Source organism: Accipiter gentilis, chromosome 14 (assembly GCF_929443795.1).
Source record: "Accipiter gentilis chromosome 14, bAccGen1.1, whole genome shotgun sequence".
In the NCBI taxonomy this organism is placed as follows: domain Eukaryota; kingdom Metazoa; phylum Chordata; class Aves; order Accipitriformes; family Accipitridae; genus Astur; species Astur gentilis.
The window spans coordinates 30227970-30252762 of record NC_064893.1 but is presented as its reverse complement, the minus strand read 5'-3'; the positions used below and the strand labels follow the sequence as shown (position 1 = coordinate 30252762).

Genomic DNA, 24793 nt, shown 5'->3' with positions numbered 1-24793 from the left:
GTCAGGCTGCTGGTCCTTTATCTGAACACCACACTGCCTCCTGTGGCAGACACTCAAGTGTCATCCTGAATAGCCTTTCCTGTGCCTTGGTCGCATACAGCAAGAGACGCTCACTGTATCCGAATTCTTGACGCTGCTTTGAATCAATATTTGCACAGGAATTAGCCTGTGCAAGGTTCCTGTTCATCACACTGAGCCTGTGTCCGAGAGCCCCAGGGGTGCTGGTAGAAGGCTCTCCCTTGGCAGGCATGCTTCATAATTTGCTAGGTGTTACAGGGCGTGCTTCTGCCACCACGACCCCGTAGCCTCTCTCTTTCCTTGTCAGAAATCTTTACATCCCATTTTCTCCTTGTCTTGCAGCAGTTCCTGTGTTCCCTCAAGGTTCCTGAAGCTTTCTCAGTCAATCATTTTGGAGGGGGGCCAGGCTCTGCCCATTGCTCCTGATGTCCCCCTGGCTCAGGCAGTCCACATGGCTCCAGCCGGCGTCCCAGTGGAGCCTGCACCTCGGCCTCCCACGGCGGTGGACCCCACCACAGAGCTCATCCTCCTGCAACCACCACAGGTAGCGGCATGGGTATGGGTTGGGGTGGTTTGCTGGTGCTGTGACACCAGACGCTTGGGGCACAGAGGAGTTTTCCTTCTCTATGCAGTAGCTTTAGCAATTAGCAATTTAGCAAATAGCATTTTCAGAATTTAATCGGGACTTTAAACTTGTCTCTCAACCTGTAATTCCTGTGGACTCTCCTGTCTTAGCTCCATCCTGCTTGGTTCTCTGGGCTCCCAGGAAAAGCCTTACAGGTGGCACGATTAGAGGGGGGAGTGTGAAGAGGAGGGGGATTGATTCAGCAAAAGTCTTAAGACCTGACAGCTGTGCAAGAAGAACACAAATTTGTGCAGTAATAAAAAATATTCCAGCTGTGAGGGCAGCTGTAAGATGTGGGGTTTTGTCTCTTTGTTCTCCTGTTTCGGGCCAGGCTGCTGTTGTGTTTAACAGCCGGATCCAGACCCTGGGACGCTATGCTTTCATCCTACACTATTACCAGCCCAACCACCCCACCTTCCCCGTGGAAGTGTTAATCAACGGTGGGCGTATCTGGCAAGGTGAGAAGAGCGGGGACCTGGGGGAAGCTGCTGGTAGGCAGAAGCCCTGGAAAGTTCTTCATGCCAGAGGATAACTGTGGGTTCTCTGAGGAGTACAAAGATGAAGCAAGACTGACTCATCTCTTCCAAACTGGGAGGGTGTGACGGGGACTGCAAGGGAAGTGTGGGACCAATACATTTGTTGTCTTTTCAGGTCAGACCAATGCTACTTTCTGCCCGCATGGCTATGGCTGCCGGAGCCTGGTAGTTTCTGAGGACCAGATTATCCTGGATGTTACCGATAATGATCTGACTGTGGTTGTTCGAGTGCCAGAGGGCAAGCAGCTGTGGCTGGTGAGCCTCTCTCTGGGAAGCTCCCAGGGCATGCTGGACCAGGCTCCAGCAGCGCTAGAGTTTGTCCCTAGGGATTTTTGTCACTGTGTGACCACAGGAATGTTTCCCATCATCACTCAGTTTCTGAATTGCACTAGAAAGTTGCAATCTCCAACCTTAGTGGTGTAGAATTGAGGGCAGAATTCTCAGAGACAGGATCTCTATATGACAATTATTCTTTGCTGTGTGGTTTTGATACCAAAACAAGGCAGAAGCTGAAGCTGTTGTTTTGCATACGTGCTTGTGAAAATCCAGAATAAGCCTTATTCCTGCCCCAGCAATATTTTGCACTTGCATAGCATTGTTTGGCTAGGCAGGCCTCATCATGGGAGCAGGTAGCCATTGTTATCCTCAGGGAACAGGACTAGAGGATTGACCAAAATTCGGATAAATGGCTGAAAGACAGAATTGGAACCCAAGCGCCTTCATGTCTAGGAGTCTGAGATGACAGTGACTGTCTGCCTCTGTGCTGAAGCACAGCCAGTGCTGCCCTTTTGGGGTATCCTGCCTTTTTTTACTCCAGTGAATTTGGGCCACTTCTCACATAGAGCATTAGAGTAGATGGACCCTGATGGAAAGACCCCAGTAGAGAGGTGATCCCTGGTCTTCCAAGTACTTGGGTGCTTTGTGTGTTATGTTCTGTCCCAGCAAGGGATGAGCTGGTGAGGAGTTGGTGCATTTGGACTTTTGAGTGAGCTCATTTTGGACTGCATCTGTCTGGCTCAGCTAAGGAGCCTGGCTCACCCATCTCATCCTCGCTTTGCAGGATTACATCCTTGTGGTGCCTGAGGACAGCTACAGCTCTCAGTACCTGCAGGAGGAACCCCTGGACAAGTCCTACGATTTCATCAGCAGCTGTGGCATCAACAGCTTCTACATCAAGTGAGACCCTTGGCTTTGGGTGGCTGCTCTGCTGTCCATTGGCTGCACGCTCCTCAGGGAGCAAAAACCCCTTCCCTTCTTGGGCCCTGTGTGTGGCAGGGGAGGCATCTGGTTAAGGCTTTCCTTATCTAATAACCAAACCTGTGGGTATTTGGGGGATCTCAGTGTCACAGGGCTGTCCCTACCACTAATTCAGTACCTGTTGCTGCAGGATGTCCTGCTGGATCTGGGGGTGGTGGGGAGGCTGTGGGGGGGGTGCATCACAGCGATTCTTCCTGCCTTCCCCTGCAGCCCCAGCACATCGTCGAGGTTCTGCCGCGACTCTGCCATCTCGCTCTCCCTCTTCTACAACAATGGGGCACAGCCCTGCCGGTGCCATGAGGCAGGGGCACGGGGCAGCCAGTGCGAGCCCTTCGGCGGGCAGTGTCCCTGCAAGTCTAATGTCATCGGACGAGAGTGCTCCCGCTGTGCCACCGGCTACTGGGGCTTCCCCAACTGCAGGCGTGAGTTGTCCCATCTCCCACTCTGCTTTCCCAGCACTTGCTGTTTTGCCTCTTACAGGGCTGAGGCTGATTTGGGAAATGGCTGCATTTTCCAGCCCTGTAGTGGCTCCATTTGCATGAAAACAGCCAAGCTGCCCGCAGAGCAGTCGAGCTCTGCATCCATTGCCTCATGCTCTCCTTGGGCTGCCTGGGTCTTGCTCCCCAAGACACAGCCCCTTTTCTGCGCCTTCCAGCATGCAACTGCGGGACACGTCTCTGTGACGAGGTGACAGGTCAGTGCATCTGCCCTCCGCACACCCTGAAGCCAGAGTGCGTCATCTGTGAGCCCCAGACCTTCGGCTGCCACCCTCTCATCGGCTGCGAGGACTGTAATTGCTCTCGGCCTGGCGTGCAGGATCTGACGGAGCCGGGCTGTGACGTGGACAGCGGGCAGTGCAGGTGAGGGAGCTCTGTCCCGGTGCAGGGCACGTCTGGCAGCATCCCCAGCCCCTGCTGGAGTGATGGGGCTTGTTGGCAGGTTACAGGGAGGAAACGTGCAGGATGGGGAAATCCTTGTCAGCACTGTGTCCCTGCCAGTGTGGGTGAAGCTCTGAAAGCCTGGCTTCTCCCTGCACAGCAGCACAAAACAGAGGTTTCTAATGCTGCGGCTCTTGCATCCCATCCAGGTGCAAGCCCAATATCATAGGGAGACAGTGTGACCTCTGTGCCCCTGGCTTCTACCACTACCCCAACTGCCAGCAGTGTGACTGCCACCAGGCTGGCACCGAAGCAAGCATATGCGACCCAGTCACAGGGCAGTGTCACTGCAAGGTCAGTCCTTCGATGCCTTCATGTGATCTGTTTCTGTTCAGCTCAACTCTCCTGCTCTGGCAATACAGCTGGTTCAGCCTAGGGGGGCTGTGGGTGTCTGATGTGCTGGGAGGGTGCATGGCTTGAGAAAGAGAACACCTGTGTGCTGAGTTGCAACCAGCTCACCCCATGTGTTGGTGGGTTCGGAGCACCCTGGAAGACTCCTTCTCCCATCTTTCCTGGCCATGAAGGCCTACTCTGGGCTGTCTTTGCAGAGACAGACAGTCTAAGTCCAGCCCCATGTCAGAGCCTGTTGCAGATAAAGCTGTCAAACCCTGTTGACAACCTCCTCTTGCTTCTGTGTGACAGCCATGACCTAAACTGCTGCTCAGTTACCTACTTCAGCCCCTTTGCAGGGTTTGCAAGTGCTTTCTCCAGGTGAATTTAATGTTTGATGGGTGGTGTGCAAGCAAACCTGTTCAGGGCCTGCTTAATCATCTTTCATCATCGCATCATTGTGCTTTGATCGCTCATGTGGCCATCTCTGTCCTCTACTAAGGACTAGTGAGGAGCTGACGACACTGTTGAGCATTGCTTGTCTTCCAGGAAAATGTGGAGGGCCCAAGGTGTGACCAGTGCCGCCTGGGGACGTTTTCTTTGGATGCCAGCAACCCCAAGGGCTGCACCAAGTGTTTCTGCTTTGGTGCAACAAATCGCTGCCGCAGTGCTGAGAAGCACCGAGCTGAGGTGAGAGGGGCTGGGCACCACCAGAGCCTGCAATGCAATTGTGTTCCCATCCACCTGGCTCCCTACTGCCCTCGGGTCTCTGTCCTTCATTAATCCTAACCCTCTGGAAGATAACACTGTGAGAAGGGTTAGCTTTGTCTCCCTGTGCCCGTCTCCCACTTCCAGTCCTTTTTTCTAGTCTCTGGGGTCTCAGTCATGGCATGGGGGGACTGTGGCAGGTGGGAGGCAGGGGTAGTGCTCAGCTTTCCAGTCAGGATGCATGTGAGGTTGTGAACCCGTTATCATCCCTCCTACTGCTCTGGGACTTGCTCTTCTGAAGCATCAGCACCCAAATACATTCTGTAGCTCCGCCAGAAGATCTACGGTTGCTCTTCCCCCACAGTTCATTGACATGAATGGGTGGCTCTTGCTGAGCACTGACCGCCAGGAGGTGCCGACAACTCTGAGCCTGCGGGAGCAGCTCCTCCGTGCTGATCTCAAGAACCTCCCAGATGCCTACCAGGAGCTCTACTGGGTTGCACCCAGCTCCTACCTTGGGGACCGGGTAAGACCACAGTGGCAGCTGAACCAGCAGTCATGCACATCTCTGACCCCACTGACTTGCAGGAACTGCTCATGCTTTGGTTAAACATGGACAGCTCTGACCCAGCTCAGTGGTGTGGACTTGCAGCAACACACGCAATTTGGCTCTCCCTTAGGTTTCCTCCTACGGTGGACACCTGCACTATGAGCTTCACTCCGACCCACGGAGGGGTGACGTGTTCATTCCCATGGAGTCCCGTCCAGACGTGATCCTGAAGGTGCAGTCTGAGACATTTCCTGGTGCCCCCTGCTAATGCATGAGCAGGATGAGGTGGTGACTGACACCTTCCTTGCTTTTCCCAGGGAAATCAGATGAGCATCATGTTTCTGGAAAGCACCTATCCTTCCCCAGGGGAGGTACATGAAGGCCAGCTGCAGCTGATGGAGGTAAGTTTGCACACACAAAAGTGTACCAAGTTAAGTGCTCAGATGCTACTGAGAGGACAAGTCTAGCGTGTAGACAGAAGGGACAGTTGCTTTGAGGCCAGTATTTTAGGGGCTGCCTATTGCAGCAGAACTGGCTGTGAAGATCCAGGGGCTTTTTTACCTGTGCAAAGAGGAGACATCCCAGCTGCAGGGAAATGAAGGCTGGGCTGGATTTTCAGGTGCCTGTTCTTCCTGCCAGTAACATCAGGTTTTCTCCCCCTAGGGTAACTTCAGGCACACAGAGACACACAACCCTGTGTCTAGAGAGGAGCTCATGATGGTGCTGGCAAACCTGGAACAGCTGCAGATCCGGGCACTCTTCTCCCAGATCTCTTCATCCGTGTCCCTGCGCCGTGTGGTCCTGGAGATGGCAACAGATGAAGCTACGGGCATCCGTGCCAGCAATGTGGAGCTGTGCTTCTGCCCAGCTAACTACCAGGGGGACTCCTGCCAGGTAGGGGTGAAAGGGGATGTGCTGCTTCAGGCAGAGGGAGGTGAAACAGCTGCCGTTTGGGACCTCGGCCACCTCTTGTGCTCAGTGTGGGTGGCAGCTGTGGGGTTTGGATGTTTGTGCAAAGCACTGGTGCCAGAGTACCAGCTTCCAAGCTGACCCCTGAGGGCTTCAGTTGAAATCACAGTTTAAGTTGTGCTGGGGGAAGGAACAACATCTCCCAGGTTCCCCCATACCACCCTGCTCCCAGCTCCTCTCCCACAACAACACAGTGCACCTGGGAGAGGTGCATTAGCTGCATCTGCCTTCTTGGAAGAGGCATGATGGGGAAGTCATTCAGCTGTTGCAGACCAAAATTAAGTGCATGTGGTACCTTGGAAGAATAGGTCCTTCTGTCTGGCCAGTTATCTTATACTGACGAGGAGCAGGAAGAAACTGCACTGAAAAATCTTTATTTTTGCTTTTAATCTCTTCTCCATCAGAACAACCCTGTGGGAATTCTGTCATGGAAACTAAATTAGTCTCTCTGCCTGAATGTATCAGGCTGTTTTTCAGATCTCCATCTTTTTCTGTCTCCTCAGGAATGTGCTCCAGGTTACTACAGGGACACCAAGGGGCTCTTTCTGGGAAAATGCATCCCATGTCATTGCAACGGCCACTCAGATCAGTGCCTGCCAGGCTCTGGGATATGCCTTGTAAGTAAACAGTAAAACAGTGTGATATTTTGGAGTTGTAAGGTCTGTAGTGTGCAATTAAAAAGCTCTTCACATACTAACTGAGCTGACAGGACCGTGCCTGAATTGGAGCATTAGCTGCATGTGCCATTTCAGGGGTGGTCCTGCTCGGGGTCAGTTTAGGGTGAAAGACTTTTTTGGGAAAGAGGAAGGACTGAAGCATCCAGAGATCTGGTGAGGAATTCTTTGTGCAACACACCATTTCTTGCTGTCAGTGCTGAGCCTGCCGCCTGCCTTTTCCTTGCAGAACTGCCAGCACAACACAGAGGGAGACCACTGTGAGCGATGCAAGGATGGCTACGTGGGCAGCCACTCTGCCGAAGAACGCCTGCAGTGTGTTGGATGTCCGTGCCCTCTTTCAGTTGCCTCCAACAAGTAAGGACCCTTGGATGCGATTGCCTAGTTGGCCTCACTGCTTAACCACTGGGAGCCATGCTGTGCCACATCAGGGTACTGGCTTGGCACCGGTGGGTGTCCCAATGCCAGCCTTGGCCATGGCCTCTTACCCAAGGCCCCAGCAGCCCACACCAAATGATCAGCTCCCCTGACACCACATCAGGGCTAACTACACCTTCCTGTTTACCCCTTATCGTTTCAGTTTTGCCATTGGTTGTGTCCATAAGGGCTCCAACACACAGTGCCTCTGTAAGCCCGGCTACGCTGGACCCAACTGTGAGCGGTAAGGGTCATGGTACCCATGTTTCGGGGGCCTCAGACACACTAGTCCCCTGCAGCCACTGGTGTGGCAGGAAAGAAGTTGTCCTAGTAAAGACTGCAGAGGAAATGGTTGGCTCTGCTCCCAGTGTGCTTAGCTCTCGCAGGATTTCTTTCAGTCCTTTTCAGCCTGCAAATGCCCTATTGCTGTCTCTGCTGATGATATATTGTGTTACCATGGGTGTATTCCTTAGCTATGCTTTGCCTTAACTTGCAGTGCGTGATAAAGGCACCTTTCTGAGGCATCATGAGGCAAAACACAAAGTGCTTTGAGATCCCCGAGGGTTGCAACAGTTACAAGTGTTGGATGCATGCACTGTTATAATTGCACAACTCAAGCATGGTGCAGGCATGAGCGGCAGGGATCACCCCAATGCCCTGACTGTGTTTTAACTTGCCATATTTTTCCAGGTGTGCCCCAGGATACTACGGCAATCCCTTGGTGATAGGCAGCTCGTGCCAGCCCTGTGACTGCAGCGGGAACACGGATCCCAACATGCTGTTCAGCAGCTGCGACTCCCTGACGGGTGCCTGCACGGGGTGCATGCACCACACGGCTGGTGCGCGGTGCGAGGTCTGCGCCTCCGGCTACTATGGTGATGCAGTGGCAGCCAAGAACTGCACACGTGAGTGGGGCAGGCAGCAAGTGCTGGGGTGGGGGGCAAGATGGATAGACTGACTGTGGATGTGTTTAGCACCTTAGCCAGGCTGTGCCTTGCCCCAGTGAGTCACACGCTTGATTGCACACCTTGCAGGCATCCTCTAAACATGACAATAAGAAAAAAAACAACTCCAACAACCTTCCCTCCAGCATCACAACTTCATAACCTCCAATCCAGCCCCAAATGCTAGCTGCCAAACCACACCCAAGCTGGAACGGTCTTGCCCTGAGCAGCTACCACCGCAGCAGTGCTGGCAATCCCTCGGGAGTGTGGGTTTGCACAGCCCACTCCCAGCGCTGCTCATCTCCCTCTGAGGAGCAGGAGCCAAATTGCAGCTCATAAAAGGGCGTCTGCCCTGGGCAGGTATTGTGGGAGTAAGTTGTTGGGAGGAGCAAATCCAAGAGGAGAGAGGCTCTATCTTCGCTCTGACTGTGAAAGATAAGGGGGAAATGGGATTCCATGTTGGGAATAAGGTTTGTGAGTGACTGAGCATGCTCTTCAGTGTATAACTGGGTGTATTTTTCCCTGGCAGAGTGCAACTGTTCACCTTGTGGGACTGACTCATGCCATCCACAAACTGGGCAGTGCTTCTGCAAGACTGGAGTGACAGGCCAGCACTGCGACCGCTGCGAGGTAAGGGCCACCTGTGTACTGGGATGGTGCCTTGTCCTTGGCACAGCACCGGCGTGTCATCCCCAGGCCTATGAGTAGAGCGGTACTGGCAGCCAGGTGGTTAAGGCTGGATTTGCATGACCTGCCTATACATGGCAAAAGTCTATTAATGATCTGGCAGCAAGCAATGGAGGGGGCAGCAGCATTCAGCTGCAGCCTGGGCAATAATGTGGGTACCCTTTGGGAAACTGCAATAAACCCCATTTTCCTGTATGCGTCCAGCATGGGTGTTGCAGGGCAAGGGCAGGTTTGCAGGGCAGTGCTGTGGTGTGTCTGGGTTCTTACTGCAACTCCACATCTTTGCCATGTTGATATGAGTTTTGTTGTGGTGAAAACACTCCTAGAAAGCAAGCTGGGGTCCAATGTCACCTCAGCCTGCCCCAGGAGGGAGGCACACATGCCCTCTTGCTGAACAGGGCACCCACTGTCCTGCTTTTCCCTAGGAGGGATACTATGGCTTCGAGGGATGCTCTGGCTGCCAGAGGTGTGACTGTGATGTCGGCGCTGTGGGGAGCAGCTGCCACGCACAGACTGGCCAGTGCAGCTGCCTGCCCGGTGTCAGCGGCTCACGCTGCCAGCAGTGTGCCCCAGGCTACTGGGGCTTCAGCGAGAGCGGCTGTACAAGTGAGTCCTGCTTCCTGGGGGTTGGGTTCTGCATGTGGAGGAGTGAGACAAGGCATTGGTGGCATGTGTGCTTGTTGAATTGTTAAAGGTGGAAAACAACTGACTGCTATCTGGGGTCCTGTGCATGTTACTATGTGCACAGGGAAATCCCCAGCAGTGGCATGTAGGTAAGCAGAGATGCAATTGCACAGCTGGAATAAAACTACTCCTTCCCCTCTGGGGTGGTGACAGCACAAAATGATGCCACGGGCATTTCCCTGTTCTTAAACTTGGCAGAGTGCGAGTGCAGAGGGGGCTCCTGCGACCCACGCACGGGGGAATGCACTTGCTCCAACGGACTGACGGGGAAGCAGTGTGATGTCTGCATGCATGAGTATGAGATCCCCGTGGCAAACGGCCCAGACAGCATGAGGTGTGAAGGTCTGTATCCTGCAGTCCTGGGGAAGGAGGTAAGGGAAGCCACGAGAAAGGCCGCTGTGCTGACCGCTCCATTACCCTGGCAGTGTGCGACAGCTGCGTCCTGCTTCTGCTGGAAGATCTGCAGAACATCGAGATGTCCTTCCCCTCCATTCATAGCCAGCTGGTCAACCTCAACGCCAGCTCCATCGCCTGGGCTCGCCTCCACGGTCTCAACAGCACTATGGCAACTGTCGCTGTATGTGGAAGGCTTAACATCACTTTCGCCCACGTTTCCTGGCCTGTTGGCCTGATTTCACCTCTTTTTTTCCAGAACCAGCTCCGTGAGTACCAGAGAGCCATGAATAAGGTCAGACAAAGGGCTGACGAGCTGGAGGATGAGAATGTGGACCTCACGCAGGACCTGAATGCACTGCAGCACAAAGTAGGGTATTTCTCCATCTTCCTTTGCCAGAGCACGAGTCCCTCCTTTTACCTAAAATGTGGCCTTTGAAGGCTGTGAGGAGCCTAGTTCAGGCAGGATGGATCTCCTGCCCAGCTAGCACTAGGCTGGGAGATTGGGGTCTCTTACTTAGATGCTCAAGGTAGATTACCTGCATTCTTGCCTTGGAGTACTGTTGAACGTCCTGTGATACTGATGGTTGTTTCTCAATTACTTGCTTTTGAGGCGGCTCCAACTTCAACCAGTAAAAATAGATTCAACAAAATGTCATTTATAGAAGAAGCGTATGAGGAAGGGAACGTAAACATCCAGGTCCATCCTGGATGTATGCATGCTGTGGCCGGGAGAGCCTGGGCCCTGTCAGCAAATGGGTCAACACTTTTGATTGTATTAGTCATTGGAGGCCTCGGTACAGTAACACCTTTTGCAAGATGCAATCTCCATACAGTCTAAAAAACACTAGTTCTGTCTTCAGAGAACTTAAAAACTGAGCAAGATTTGATCTGATTTGATTTATAAACTGCCTGCTCCTAATCTAAGGGAGAGTGAAAAGTCTCTATTTGATGATGCACGTCCTCGGGCAGCTGCATGGACAAACTGCCTCTGTGTATACGTACATCTGCACACATCTACGCTCTGAACAGTCAAACTGCAGCCCTCCATCTCTTCTTGTGTTGTGGTCAGGACTCAGGTGGGCCTGGCTCCAGGCTCTAGGGCTTGTCCTGTGTTAAGAGTGCAGGATAGTGCTGTCCTCTGTGGTCTTAGGGCTGTTTCAGGATCCAGAGCCTGTTGCATTGGAGCTGCATTTATTGCTTTTGCTTCTCTGAAGGTACTAAATAAGACCATCACTAAACGCATTGTAGGTGAGCACCACAGGGCAAGGCTGTTGGAGGAGACATAGTTCAAAGACGTAAAAAGCTGTACATTCCCAAGCCTTATGTGCCTCTGGGGAATATCTTTCATGCTGACAGATCACATAAAACATAATCTCATACTTCAGCTAAGCCAGTGTTTTTTGTTGTAGATGACAATGACTCACAGAGAAGCAAACCAGATTGAGCAGCACACAAGAGAGACCTACCAGAGGGGGGAGCAGCTCCTGCTAAATATCCAAAGCATTCAGAAAGGCATTACAGGTAGGTGAAGAAGGGTCTCTGCTTTGTGGGTTTCTCCTGCTGGGAATGCCATCCTCTTGCTTTCAAACAGCACTGAGTACTGCATCACTTAGAGCCATGGAGAAAACGAGGGGAAGTACAAATGAAATGAAGATCCCTGCAGAATTCTGGTTGTTCAGGTAGACCAGGCTTATTGTGAGTCCCAGCTGTTTGGCTAAACAGAATCTTCAGAAAAAACACATTAAACTTGCACAAATGTTATTAAAATGCATAAAACTGAGGCAATCTGCACTACTGCTTCAGGAAAGATTTAGCAAAACAGGGAGTGACGGGATCTAGGAGAGGAAGTAAAGCCACAAAAAGATGCTTAGGATGTAGCATGTGTTACTGTAACAGCCAAGGAGACACAAATGTGGGGCAATACTTCTGAGTGATCTCGAGCAATTTGGGTGTCCGAGTACTGCATGAAAGCTGGCTGCGGTTTGTTGAGGGTGGTGTAAGAGAGGAAGGATCTCGGGGGATTACAAAGGACTTGGGTTGGTCAATACTAACAGGAGATCTGGATTTCTCTGCAGACTTGGTGCGGCAGATGGCCAGGTTTGGTGCAGCAAACACCAGCACCACCTCCACTGAGGAATTTCGGCAGAAGATGGCTGAGGTGGAAAGAATGCTGAGGGAGATGAAGGAGCGGAGTCTGGGCAGCCAGGAAGAGCTGGCAAGGCATGAGCATGAGGAGGCTCAGAAGTGTGAGTCCAGCTCAGTGGCATGGGACAGGGCTGCACAGATCCTGCTGGGTCTAGCCATTCCTGATAGCCTGGCTTGGAGCCCATGCGGATGCTACACATCATGGTCACATTTGGAGAGTGCTCTTTATAGACAGGCACCCCCAACAAGTTTTACGGTAGTTTCAGAGTCCCTTGTGACACTCCAGTGGTATCATTTGTGGTTCCTTTTCCCTTAAGGCAAATTTTAGAGCAGATTGTACTAATGGAGTAGTTCTGTTTGATGACCAAAAATTACCACACTTCGAAACAGGAGTTATTATTATGTGATGTATTCACATCACATGTGGATGTGAATAAGTCACCTCATGTTTCTTCATATTCACTGTGCCAGGAAAGGGTTTCAGAGTAACAACCAGCAGCCCACCACCCATGGTAGCTCTGCTGTCCTGAGAACATCCTTTGCAGGAGTGAGGGGAGTGAGTCCCACTGTATAACCAGGCACGCTGGCAGTGCGGGAAGCAAGGGCTTCTGATTAACAGGCAGAGGCAAAACACAATTCAGCACCTGAAAGCTGGAATTATAAACTGGTTCTTGCTAGAAATAAGTAATTTTTCACAGTAGGAGTAATCAAGCACTGGAACAGGCCTCAGGTGGGGTTTCTCCATCATCTGGAGCCTTTCAGGCATGGCTGGGTGTCTTTCTGAAAAAGATCCCATCCCTCTCACCAGCACTGGGGATTTGGAGACAATGTTGGATGAGATCCTCTGCTATCCAGGACATGGTTTAGTGGGCATGGTGGTGTTGGGTTGACGATTGGACTCAATGATCTTAAAGGTCTTTTCCAACCTAAAGGATTCTATGATTCTATGAAAGAGGGAGGGAGGGAAGACCGTCACTTCTGGCCTTGATACCTGCCAAGTGAGACCAGAACCAGGCTTTTCTGCAGCCAAGCACAGAAAGAGCCCTTTAACACAGGAGGATGAATTAGCAATAGTTCTCATCTCCTCAATCCTCAGTGCTGCATCGGGTGAAGAATGAGCTGCACGCCCGCTGGCAGTCCAACCAGGACCTGGTGAGCAGCATCCGGGACCAGCTGGCACAGCACAGCTCCCAGCTAATGGATCTCCGCGACGCCCTCAACGAGGCTGTGAACAAAACCAGGCAAACGGAGGATTTGAACAGCCTGAACCGCAACAACCTGGAGGAGAGTCAGGTAGAGCTTTACGGGGTGGTCCTGTAGTGGCATGCAGTGAAGGGGCAGCCTGCCCCAGGCCTGCCAGTGCCTAACCCTGCGTCTGTGTGTCTAGCAAAAGAGCCGGGAACTCCAAAAGCAGCATGCACTGGTGCAGGAGACCCTGAGGATGGCCAAGGACTCCCTGGCCCACGTCTCCGACTTCCTACAGAAGATGGAGACTGCAAAGGAGGTGAGTGATGGAGGTGCTTCAGCATGGGCAGAGTGCAAGGGGGTGGCAGGCCTCAGGAGTGACGTGTGTCCTTGCAGGCATACGAGAAGCTGGCAGCCCTGCTGGATGGGGCAAAGCTGCCCCTGACTGAGCGGGTCAAGAAGTTCTCCCCAGCCAGCAGCAAGATCCCTATTGTGGAGCAGGCAGAGGAGCATGCCCGGCTCCTGGATGAGCTTGCAAGGAACCTGTCCAGGTGAGGAACAAGTCCTGACCCTCAGTAGTCAGACCATCTCCTGCCAGAGTTGGATGGGAAACTGCAGCCCCACACCATGGCAGGGGAGCACCCAGATGCTATCTCCAAAGCTTTATGCTGGAGAACATGTTGTGATGAGGAACCCAAAGGGGTTCCCCAAAGGGAACGCAAAGGCTGGCAAGAGCAGTCTTCGTAGACTTGACGGCTTCATCTTCCAACACAGCATTATCCAGGGCACAAACCAGGATGGCTTTATCCAGCGGGCGATCGATGCCTCTAATGCCTACGCCAGCATCATTGAAGCTGTGAAAAAAGCCGAGCGAGCAGCCCACGATGCTAATGAGGCAGCCAGTGAGGCTTTGATGGTATGTGCTGTGGGGAGCCCCATGAAGATGAGCAAAAGCCAAACTCTCTCGACAGTCCTCCAACTTCTCACACCCTTACGTGGGGCTCTGCTGCCCCTTCCCTCTAACACTTGAGGGAGGGGGCAGGAGAGCCAGTGAGCAGAGCTTCTGCCACAGCTGGGGCCAGACTCTGGGGGTTTGGGTCTACCCATCACACCCCAGCCTCACACGCCACTGCAGTTGTCTGAACGAGCATTTTTGTGTGCAGTTGGGATGGGAGACTGGAACTCCTCTTCAGACTCCCAGGCAGTGCATGTTTGTTTTACAGAGTGTCATATCAGAAAATCTCGGGGCCATCTCTAAAGAGCTGAAGAGGAACAGCAGCAACCTGGAGGAGGCTGTGAGGAGAGAGCAGAGAAAACTCAATGGGGGTGAGAGAGGCTCCTTGTAGGGTGTGATGTCCTTAGGGCTGGACTGAAATCCAACACATAACGTATATGTTTCTTTAATTGCAGCTATTCAAGGCGCTCTGCAGACAGCAAAGGACAAGCTGGCTGACCTCCGTGTGAAGAAGGAGCAGCTCCTGAGCCAGCTCCAGTCTGTGCAGGACATGCTGGGCAGGGAACAAGGTTTGTCCTGGCGTAGCTAGGCTGGTTCTCTCTGCTCCTTTCCTCACACCCAGGCTGTGACGCAAGGGTGTTTCCTCCCCGCTCCTGGCTATCGCAGAGATTTTTGTCCTCTCTTTCCAGAGGACACAAAAGAGACAATCCAGAATGCCAAAGCAGCAGCTGCCGAGGCCAATGAAACAGCTGCAAGAGTGGAAGATACCCTGAGCACCATGAAGAAGAATCTGGATGAGTGGAAAGACCAGTATGGAGACCTTCGAAATGAAGACCTGAACCAGGCAGTCCAGGATGCCAGGAAATCTGGTGAGTGCTGAGCCTGCTGAGCTGCCAGGGCTGAGTGTGGCACGAGCCTGTGCGTGGACAGATGTCCCCAGAGAGCTCTGTGCTTTTGGAAGCTGTGCTTTGCACCTCCAGGTCAAGAGTAGAGGGAGGTGGCGGCCAATACTGGGTGCTTTAAGTCCTGTCCCTTAATTTTTTTTCTCTCCCTGCAATGTCTATACTGCTTACACCTTTACTGCAGGAAATTACACACACTAGAGCATTTTCACAGTGCCCCATCAATGCTTCTGGCTTTAGGGGAACATTCTGTGACTCTGCTCTCAGCTGCCATTGCTTTGACGTGCATGTCTCAAAACTACTTTGGCTTTACATCTCCCTTCCTCACTAAACTTCAAAACTCCTGGCTCCTCTCCACCCCAGTGTCCAGCCTGGAAAGCACCATCCCGCTGTTGCTGGGGAAGCTGAGCAGCCTGGAGAACAGGAGGAACAAGAACGCAACCGTGTCAGAGAACATTGTGCGGATCCGGCAGCTCATCACGCAGGCGAGGAACGCTGCCAGCAAGGTAGGTTTGTGGGAGGGTGAGGTCTGTGCATAGGGTGCCGGGGACTTGGGGTGAGTGAGGGCTTACCTGAGGGCAGTATGCAAATGGGAGAGATATCTAGAAGAGCTCTGGGGCCACCAGACAGGGTTCTATTCTCATGGGAAGACTCCAGAAAATGCTTTGACTTGGTAGAGCTGGCAGTGATGAGAGAGACAGCAGCAGTGGTTTTAATGCCGTGGGTTTGGACTTCTCTCCCTCCAGGTTAAAGTCCCCATGAAGTTCAACGGCAGCTCGGGTGTGCAGGTCAGGATGCCCAGCAACCTGCAGGATTTGGCAGCATATACATCCCTGAAATTCTACATCCAAAACCCTGAGCCCAGGAGCCGGCAGCGACGGCAGGACGGGACAGAGGAGGGGCGGTTCGTGTTGTACCTGGGCAGCCGGGAGGTGAGATGGTGCGGTGCGGGCAGGATGAGGGCAGCAGGAGCCCATATTGGTAGCATCAATGGGGGATCATGCCTGGATGTCAGCCCCTTGACCTTTTCCTGCTCCCTGAGTGTCTTTTTGGGGAACATGAACAGGCTCTGGGTGCAGCTGTCAGCCTGGATGGGGAGAACAGTGTGAATGTGGGTGCTTGGCTGGGGCAGCCCTGGGAGCATCGGGGAGAGCATCACTTGGCGCTCCCATCTGTCTCAAATGCCACTGTGTGGCCCTGTCTCTCCCTGCATTCAGGCCACTGGAGACTACCTGGGCATTGTGCTTAAGGACCACAAAGTGCAGTGGATCTACAAACTGGGCGATGAGGAGCCAGCCTCCCTAACCGTCGATGAGGATATTGGAGAGCAGTTTGCTACTATCAGCATCAACAGGTAGGAGACTGATGGGATGAATCCTGAGGAAGTTCAGCGGGAGACTGTCCCTGCAGCAGATGTAGGTAGTGCTATGCCCAAGCCCAGGTGGGTCCTGGGCTTGTAGGGTTGCTGTGGACTCCATCATCCAGTCATCCCTAAATGATCAACACTGAAATACCTCAAAAAAAACTAGCAGGGAGATGGTGTCTTACCAGGTCATGGAGGGTCTGGGGGTACCTGTAGGAGAAGAAAGATGAAGTTCATCATGGAGGGTCCATTCAGCCTTGTGGCAGTGCTGATAACATGAGTGCTGAGTCCTTTCAATGCACTCCTGCTGTGGGGGTCCCCAGTGGGAGATGCACTCCTTTTTGGTGGGGCTGTGTGTGGGAGGCTCTTTGCTCAGGGAGGGCAAGGTTTGCTCCTCTCTTGGGGTCTCCCCTTGTCTTGACCACCCCTCCCTGCTGCAGGATCCTGCAGTATGGGCACATGTCGGTGATCGTGGAGAGGCAGACGGTGCATGAGACCAAGGGAGACAGTGTGGCCAAGGGGGAGCAGGGGCTGCTCAACCTCAACCCGCGCAACGTGGTCTTCTACGTGGGTGGCTACCCTTCCAGCTTCACGGTGAGACAGGCAGCAGGGAGGGAGGTTCGGTTTTCTAGGCGGTATCAGTGATACCTTTGGAGCTTCTTGGAGGGGAAAACCCTTGATTTCATTGGAAAACCAGGATCAACTTGCCCTAACCGTCCGGTTTCATTCCCAGCCTCCTCCCACTTTGCGCTATCCCAACTACCGTGGGTGCCTGGAGCTGGACACACTGAACGAGGAGGTGGTGAGCCTGTACAACTTCCAACGCACCTTCCAGCTGGATACCACTGCTGAGAAGCCCTGTGCAAGGTAGGGCACTGTGCCCAGGCTGGTGGCGGCTCTGGTCCATGGCGCTTGACCCTCAGCTGCCCCAAAGCATGGCAGCTGGCTTTGGAGTGATGCCTCGTGCCTCTTCTTGTGTGGCTCAGGTCCAAGTCCACAGGAGACCCCTGGTTGACTGACGGCTCCTACTTTGATGGCACCGGTTATGCGGAGATCAAGTTTGAGAGCCAGTTTGGCACGACCAAGCGCTTCGAGCAGGAGATACGGGTGGTCTCCTACAACGGCATCCTCTTCTTCTTGGAGAACCAGGCAGGTGCTTGCTCCCCTGGGGAGCCTTCACGCCTCAGCTGTTGGGATGGGACAATTCCAGCCCCACTTGTAGGCATTCCCAGTTCAGGACACTGGTGAGAAGAGGGCTTTGGAGATGGCAGGGCTGCTTTGAGCAATATTTCTGCGCTATTGTTAAAAGCCACAAGAGGGCTGGACCAAAACCTCACAGCAATCACTTCTCTGGTGCTGGAAGGACTCCCTTGAATGTGGAGAGCACCCAAGCACAGACCCTCCAAGCTGGACCAGGGTTCACTGGAGCAGGTAGCGCTGCAAGGAGCATTTCCAGCTTGCAGTGCTATCCTTGTGCTCCAGCGTCAGGGCAATGGCAGTGAGAACGTTGACAGCAATGTGTCAGGGCACTGGCAGTGGGACCTGCTCCCACCAGTCCTAAAGGACAGGTCGGGCTCAGTACCATGACTGCACGCTAACACCAGGATGTGGGGCTGAGTGTCCGTTCTGCCTCCCCCAGGGTCAGTTCCTGTGTCTGGCCATCCGGGATGGGAAGCTGGTGCTTTACTATGACTTCAGCACCGGCCTGGAGGTGGCAAAACCCAGCAGCAACTCCTCCTCCCTCACCATCAGCAGCACCACAAACAAAGCGGTAAGGGGGAACAGCTGCCTGCCCAGCTCATTTGGAGGGTGGAGGGGACACCTGGACCCTTGTGTATTTTTTGGCAGGGTGGAGCTGCAAGAAGTTCTTTGGCTAAAGCCACGAACTGGACACCTCCTGCTGCTCTCTGTGATGTACCTAATTGCCCCAGGCTGGCAGATCATTTTTCTCCTCTGTCTCCAGATCCAGATTTTTCTCCTCAAAATGAATAACAAGAAGCGCATCCTGGTGCGGCTGGAGCGCCTCACCATCTTCATGGTGGAGCAGGAGAACTCACTGGAGAATGCTGTCTCCTACTACCTGGGTGGTGTGCCCCCAGCTGCACTGCCCCCCAGGTGAGTCCAGCCGGCGGTGGGGTGGGACAGTCCACATCTTCCCCTCCAGCGTCCCTGGTGGTGGCCCTGACCCTTTCCCAGCCACATCCAGGGCTGTCAGAGCCTTGCTGAAGCTCTGGGGGGAAGATTTCCTCTTCCTGCCCATCACCGTGAGCTTTTGAGGATGGGACATCTCCATCTCTGGTGAGGGCTGAGGTGTTGGTGGGTGTCACTGAGTCCTCCTTTGCCACGCTGGGTGTTTTGGAGCAGCCTTGTACCTGAGGCACTGGAGATACCCGTGGCCATCACACGTCCTTCCCAGGCATTCTGTTTGAAGGGCTGCAGGGCCAGATCCTGCCTGGGGCTGGGCTGGCCTGGTAACACCACCTGCTTCTCCTGCAGCTTGAAAGCACTCTTCCCCACGGGTGGGCCCATCCGAGGCTGCATGAAGGGCTTGAAGGCTCTCGGCAAATACGTCGACCTGAAACGCATGAGCACCGTCGGCGTGAGCTACGGGTGCACCTCAGACCTCCTGGTAAGCACAAGCCCTGGCAGCCTGGCCAGCATGGTGGGGAAAGGGAGCACAGGACCTGCAGGACAGGCTCAATCTCCCCTTGTTCACACAGAAACAAGCTTAAACCCCCCAGGTCCTCAGTGCAGGGGGGTTGTGGCAAGGTGCTCCACGCGGCTGGCCGTAGCACTGGCCAGACCCAGCGAGGATCTGAGCATCTCAGTTACCCTCCCAGCACCCCTACAGTGCCAGGGCTGGGCTCTCGCCTCACCTCCGCTGTGTCCCTCGCAGGTGGCTCGCTCAGTCAGCGTCCATGGCCACGGCTACCTGACCCTGGCCCTGAAGGACGTGCCAGGGCTGCGGGACTTCTACAGCGGCTTCAGCTTCCGGACGAGCCAGCGCGAGGGGCTGCTCTACCACCACACCACCCAGGTGGGTACCTGTAGTCCCCCCTGGGTATCCCAGCAGCAGGACAGGAATATCTGTTCCTGCTCTGAGGATGGTGCTTGGGAAAAGGGGGGATTTTGGTGGGGCCAGAGGGTGAATCCACAGTGAAACCTGTACCCTGAGCTCCTGGAGGGTGGTGAGGAAATGGGCCCTTCTTTGGGGCTTCAGCTGCTGAGCAGCAATGGGGTTATGCTTTCTGCAGGAGGGGATGTGCCAGGTGTCCCTCCAGAGGGGCCAGCTGGCCTTGAACCTGCTGGAAACCGAAGTCACCACCGAAAATGCCTATGCAGATGACAGGACCCACTATGTGGCCTTCTACAGCGACGCCCGTGGGTACGTGTCCTGGTGGCGTATGGCGGATGGGGTGCCAACAGCCACAGAGACCTGCTCAGCTGGTGCTGCTCATCTCCCACAGGGTCCGGCTGTACGTGGATGATGAACGGCAGGACACTGCGACAGGTGCTGGGCCTGGCCGGCGGCAGCGACGCCAGGACGGGCAGCCGCTCTTCCAGCTTGGGGGTTCACCGGAGCTGGGTGCCCTCAGCAACCTCACTGGCTGCATCGGGAATGTCTTTGTCAAGCGGTGAGCATTTCTGTGCTAATTCTGGAGAGCAGGGCTCAGCCCCTTCCCACCTCCTAGGTGGCCTGGTGACAGGGACCTCTTCTCCCTGCACGTAGGATGTCAGAGCCACAGATGGTGGTGGACCTGCAGCAGAACATGGAGAGCATCAACGTCACCATGAGCTGTCCCTGGGGTGAGCAGCCACAACAGCTCAGAGTCACTCCGAGGAAGGACAGGCGGAAACACAAGGTACCAGCTGCTGCTGAAACTCCCCACATCCTCTTCCCCGTCCTCCTCAGATGCCACTGTTGCTCCCTCACCAACCACCTCTGCCCCGTGACACCCGCAGGGAAGCTCCCCTCACTCCATTCCTTGGTGCATCTTCTGTAGGTGCCGGGCAAGCCTGCCTCGAAGGACCGCCGCCACGATCAGAACAGGCTCTGCCGGCTGCACCCACAACCCCGCGCAGCCAGGGGAACCTTCCGCTTTGGGGGGACCCCGAGCAGTCGCTGGGAGTTCGAGGAGATCCCAGCCTCCTTTGGGCGGAGGTGAGGTTCATCCCGTGTCCACCCCACCCAAGCTTGGCCCCAGGGACCATCGCTTGGAGGGCAGGTTTCCCTTGCAGTTGTGGGCAAGCAGGGTGCTCCCATCACCCCCTCCCCGTGTCCCTGCAGGTCCCACTTCTCCCTGGAGGTGAAGCTGAACTCCTCCAGCGGGCTGCTCTTCTACGTGGCCGGCGAGCAGGGTGCCTTTATGGCTCTCCTTGTCTCCAACGGGCGCTTTGTCTTCTTGGTGGATGTCGGCGGGCGCCGGCTGCGCATCCGCAGCAAAGACAAGTACCGCGACCGGCAGTGGCACACGGTGAGCGGAGGGTCAGGGCTCGGCAGGACCTCCCCGAGCCACATCGCTCCCCTGCAGGGGTTAGCTCAGTGCAGCTCTGCTCTGGGCATCGCTTCCTAATTGCACCCGGGACACCCACGGTCCCATGGAAGCAAAGGGGACAGCAAAAATGCAGCCAGGGCTGGCTGAACCTCCGAGCTGAGGTCTCCCTTCCCTGGGCACAGCCCTGAGGCTCCTCCCAACCTGGGAAGCCCCCAGCCCTGGCACTGACCTTTGGTCCTTGCAGGTCTTCTTCAGCAGAGACCAGAGCCGAGCCCAGCTGGTCATCGATGGGCTACGAGCCCAGGATGCCGCGGTGGCCACTGCAGGGCTCTTTGTGGCCCGGACCCCCTTGTATGTAGGGGGGGTCCCAGCTGGAAAAGCCAAGGCTCACATACCGGTAAGGGCTTGGTGGTCCCACAGCATCGGTCTATCTCTGCCAGTTCCCAGTCCCGTGGCATCACGCCATGCCTGCCAGTTTTTAGCCCCTCTGCGCTCACCCCCATGGCGTCTCGGCAGGTTGCATCGGCCTCCAGCTTCGACGGCTGCCTGAGGAACCCACAGCTGGACGGGAGGCCCCTGGGTCCCCCTTCACGCACCTTCGGGGTGACGCCGTGCTATGAGGGCGCACTGGAGAGCGGGGTCTTCTTCGCTGCAGATGGCGGGTCCATCATCCTAGGTACCCCATGGCCCCGGGACTGGGAGGGACACATCTCGGGGGAGGTCCCTTGTCCCTCTCCTCACCAGTGGCATTTCTCTTCCAGCTGATGCGGTGGTGACTGAGCAGGACCTGGAGGTGACAATGGAGGTCCGTCCCCGCAGTGCCTCTGGCCTCATTTTCCACGTCAGCACGAGGAGATGCCACCATCTCCTGCTGTACATGGAGGAGACAAAGGTAGTGGGGGGGTGGCTTCCCCACAGGTTTTCAGAGGCAGTGGCTGTCTCTTGCCCATCCTGCTCAGCTCACTGGTCTCTAATGCATTTGTCTCACACACCAGGTCACTGCGAGAGTGAACACTGGGGCTGACGAGTTCTCCGCATCGGTGACGTGCCCATCTCTCTGCGATGGGCAGTGGCACACTATTGCAGGTGAGGTGACAGCCTGCACTTGGCTCTGGGACGCTGCTCCACTCCTGCTGCTCAGCCCACATCTCCTAGGGGAACCCTGGGGCTCTTCCTTAAACCCCAGCTCCCACCTATATGCACTTAACTTGGGAGATTGTAGCTTCTATTAAGTAATTTCCTAATTAATAAGAGTCCTTGCCTGATCTTGTTAGTGCTGTCAGATCTGGTGGACAGGAGACAGGGTGTTTCCTGAGATCATGGAGCAGCCGGCGAGGCCAGGGATGTCGTGTCCTGCTGAAAGTGAAAGCCCAACTTGCTCTGGTGCAGAGTGTGTTCAAAGGGCTCAAAGCCCACAGCTGGGACCGGTGATTTGCAGGATTCACACCTGTACAGGCAAAACTCAGCCTTTAACGTAGTTGCCATCGAGCAAGTGCTAAGGTTTTGCATCAAGCCCTTTCTGGGGTTGGGGGGGGTCACAGCTACAGCCCCCATCTTGGCACAGCTCTATTTTTAGCCCTCATCTTGCTTGACCCAGCACTGGGTGAGAGCCATCGTGTGCTGCTGGTGCATTTTCAGCTACAGGACCCCTCCCCATCCGTGTCTGGAGCCGGTCTGAGCTGATCCCCTTACGCTCGGCATGTGCCATCCTGCCTCGCTGGGAGAGGGCAGTCCTCTTCGCTAGGGCCAGACACGGTGCTTTATGGGTGGCTGCAGGACAGATTTTGGGGAGGCTGTCCAGACTCTGGGTGTTTCCCAAGAGCCAGGCCAGGTCCACTCACCCTCCCAATAGTTTTGCTCTGCTCCAGCACTGGTCTGGGCCCGAGGGTGGAGGTGGACTTGCTCTGCGGGTAGGGAAGCAGCACTGACTGTTGTTTTCTTTCGAAGTTACCAAATGGAAAAACATAATCCAGATTGATGTGGACACGGAAGGCAACTACACAGTGGGACCCAGCCAGGCTCCTGCACCCAGCACAAGGGCGACCTTCTACGTGGGAGGGCTGCCAGGTGAGTTGGGAAAGACACGCTCCAAAGAGAAATACCCCAAAGCCAAGAGATACTATTCCTGGGGCAAGTAAGAGGTACTTAACCCCCTGCCCTGTTATTAGCCAGACTAATGCTTGCTTTTACTTGTTCCTTTTGCAGAGACAGACAAGGCCAGCACAGTGTCACCGTTACCTCCCCTCCCTCATTACGTGGGCTGTATAAGGAACCTGGTGATTAACCGGAGCCACGTGGACCTGCCGCGAGCCAGGACTGTCAGGGGCTCCGTTGGCCTCAAGGGTTGCCCTGTGCTGTAAGTAAGTGCACCTCTGTGTACAGCCTGACTGACAGAAAGCTGCACTGCTCCTGGGGCCCCAGACGTCACCTACTCGATAACATTAACTGTGGTCAAACATACTTGATCTCCAGTGACTGCAGGCGCAAGTCTGGGGCCAAAACCAGAGAGGGGCCACGAATCCAAGGGGAAGCAGGGCACGGGAGGAAGGAGGGGAGAAGGGGGCACTTTGGGGACATCTCTCACAAATACAACCAAAAAGTTGGAGCAGGATGTGGAGACAGGTCGGAGTCCTTCCCCGGTGGTCAAGCATCTGCAGCAGGACTCAACGCTGCCACGTGCCTTGTGGTAAGAGCAACTGTCCTCTGTGGAGCGTGGGCTGAAGCAGACAGCAGCCGTACATCATGTCCTACCTAAATCCTGTTCCCTTTACCCCACACCTACAACGCACATAGATTTAGTTCACGAACACCGAGGCTATTAATAACAGTCACAGACTGTCTTCTGCTAAAGGCTGTAGGCAGTTTCTGTTTTATAATAAATGCAATTAGGACAAACTGGATTAATTCCATCACTTTTGTGTTTTTATAAGCAAGGACGCATTTAACCTCCCCCCAAGGGCAGTCTCAGTTCACCTGCCACTGCTATGCAAAGAGCTCTGCAAGGGGGGAAATCAGACAAAATTCTGTTCACAGAATTAGCATCTTACCAGATTAATTTATAAGAATAAAAAAAAAAAAAAGAACAAAATAGGCTGGGAGAACTGCTGAGGGCAAGCAGAAAGACACAAATACCACTTTGACTCTCTGCAGTTGCATTCAGCACTGGTAGATACACTGACAAAAGTCCTGTTGCATGAAGCAAGAAACTGTTGCTTGAAAGGGAATAAAGAAAGGTTACCTCTGAGCCTGGCTGGGTATGGGAGGTGTCGCTCAGCCCTCGCCCACCCTGCCAGCCCTTTCCTTCTCCTGTCCAGCCTCACTCATGCCTCTTGTAGTGCAGTCTTCACTTGAAAAAACCTTTTTCTCCCAGGACACCTAGTTCACTTGTGCACTTACACATCATTTATATATTTGTGTGTATGTATATATATATCTAGCCACTTGGGGACAAAATCTTGCTTCTGAAATGGACTTATAACTTATATCATTATATTGTGGGTTTTTTTATGAGGGGTAAATATTGTAAAATGGGTTTTTAACATGTCCATCTTAAACAAATGTAATTATGACCTGTTTTTAAGTTGTAGTATTAAAGGTGGTCTTTGTAAATCACTGGTACGTGCTTTGGAGTCGAATAAAGTTTTATGTTACTCTCTTTCACTTTACTGGTGAAGAGCAAGTATGAGGCTGATGTAGAACTGGAAGAGGAATAAATCACTGCCTCGGGGAAGTGGCACAATGGGGACCTTAGAGCTATATTTGCCATAAGCAGCTCCCTCCTAGTACAGCAGCTGCAGCGGGAGCACTTGGGTGTTCATGATGGTGAACCTCCTCGTGTTTGAAGGTGAAGTCCTGCACCCAGGATAGGACAACCCTTGCAGCAGTACATGTGGGACAACGACTGGGTGAGCTGGCAGCCCTGCAGCTCGCAACCTGGTGGACCCAAAATGGGATGGCAGGCAGCAGTGTGGCCTTGAGATGCTCGCTACTCCTATAATCAGGGGCTCAACCCTT

General features: G+C 54.1%; 1 protein-coding gene across 1 annotated transcript in view; it reads left to right on the top strand.

The window, feature by feature from the left end:
* The window catches only part of LAMA5 (laminin subunit alpha 5), a 96055-nt gene extending 72230 nt beyond the window's left edge, over nt 1-23825 (top strand). Inside the window, exons 30-80 of the mRNA XM_049816352.1 lie at nt 361-562; nt 975-1101; nt 1295-1434; nt 2240-2355; nt 2647-2858; nt 3092-3296; nt 3524-3668; nt 4254-4394; nt 4777-4938; nt 5093-5194; nt 5280-5363; nt 5626-5856; nt 6435-6548; nt 6835-6962; nt 7186-7266; nt 7713-7927; nt 8496-8596; nt 9079-9259; nt 9536-9679; nt 9763-9914; nt 9990-10100; nt 11143-11254; nt 11809-11979; nt 12975-13171; nt 13266-13382; nt 13460-13614; nt 13838-13979; nt 14287-14389; nt 14474-14587; nt 14708-14887; nt 15284-15426; nt 15667-15852; nt 16138-16274; nt 16724-16877; nt 17017-17150; nt 17270-17432; nt 17923-18054; nt 18247-18398; nt 18780-18912; nt 19180-19320; nt 19538-19668; nt 19751-19918; nt 20014-20146; nt 20288-20445; nt 20572-20758; nt 21024-21176; nt 21296-21455; nt 21541-21671; nt 21775-21865; nt 22727-22846; nt 22985-23825. Of these exons, the coding sequence (XP_049672309.1) occupies nt 361-562; nt 975-1101; nt 1295-1434; nt 2240-2355; nt 2647-2858; nt 3092-3296; nt 3524-3668; nt 4254-4394; nt 4777-4938; nt 5093-5194; nt 5280-5363; nt 5626-5856; nt 6435-6548; nt 6835-6962; nt 7186-7266; nt 7713-7927; nt 8496-8596; nt 9079-9259; nt 9536-9679; nt 9763-9914; nt 9990-10100; nt 11143-11254; nt 11809-11979; nt 12975-13171; nt 13266-13382; nt 13460-13614; nt 13838-13979; nt 14287-14389; nt 14474-14587; nt 14708-14887; nt 15284-15426; nt 15667-15852; nt 16138-16274; nt 16724-16877; nt 17017-17150; nt 17270-17432; nt 17923-18054; nt 18247-18398; nt 18780-18912; nt 19180-19320; nt 19538-19668; nt 19751-19918; nt 20014-20146; nt 20288-20445; nt 20572-20758; nt 21024-21176; nt 21296-21455; nt 21541-21671; nt 21775-21865; nt 22727-22846; nt 22985-23139 (7447 nt within the window). The 3' untranslated portion in view covers nt 23140-23825. The remainder of the gene's footprint in view (nt 1-360; nt 563-974; nt 1102-1294; nt 1435-2239; nt 2356-2646; nt 2859-3091; nt 3297-3523; nt 3669-4253; nt 4395-4776; nt 4939-5092; nt 5195-5279; nt 5364-5625; nt 5857-6434; nt 6549-6834; nt 6963-7185; nt 7267-7712; nt 7928-8495; nt 8597-9078; nt 9260-9535; nt 9680-9762; nt 9915-9989; nt 10101-11142; nt 11255-11808; nt 11980-12974; nt 13172-13265; nt 13383-13459; nt 13615-13837; nt 13980-14286; nt 14390-14473; nt 14588-14707; nt 14888-15283; nt 15427-15666; nt 15853-16137; nt 16275-16723; nt 16878-17016; nt 17151-17269; nt 17433-17922; nt 18055-18246; nt 18399-18779; nt 18913-19179; nt 19321-19537; nt 19669-19750; nt 19919-20013; nt 20147-20287; nt 20446-20571; nt 20759-21023; nt 21177-21295; nt 21456-21540; nt 21672-21774; nt 21866-22726; nt 22847-22984) is intronic.
* Nucleotides 23826-24793: the final 968 nt, after the last annotated feature.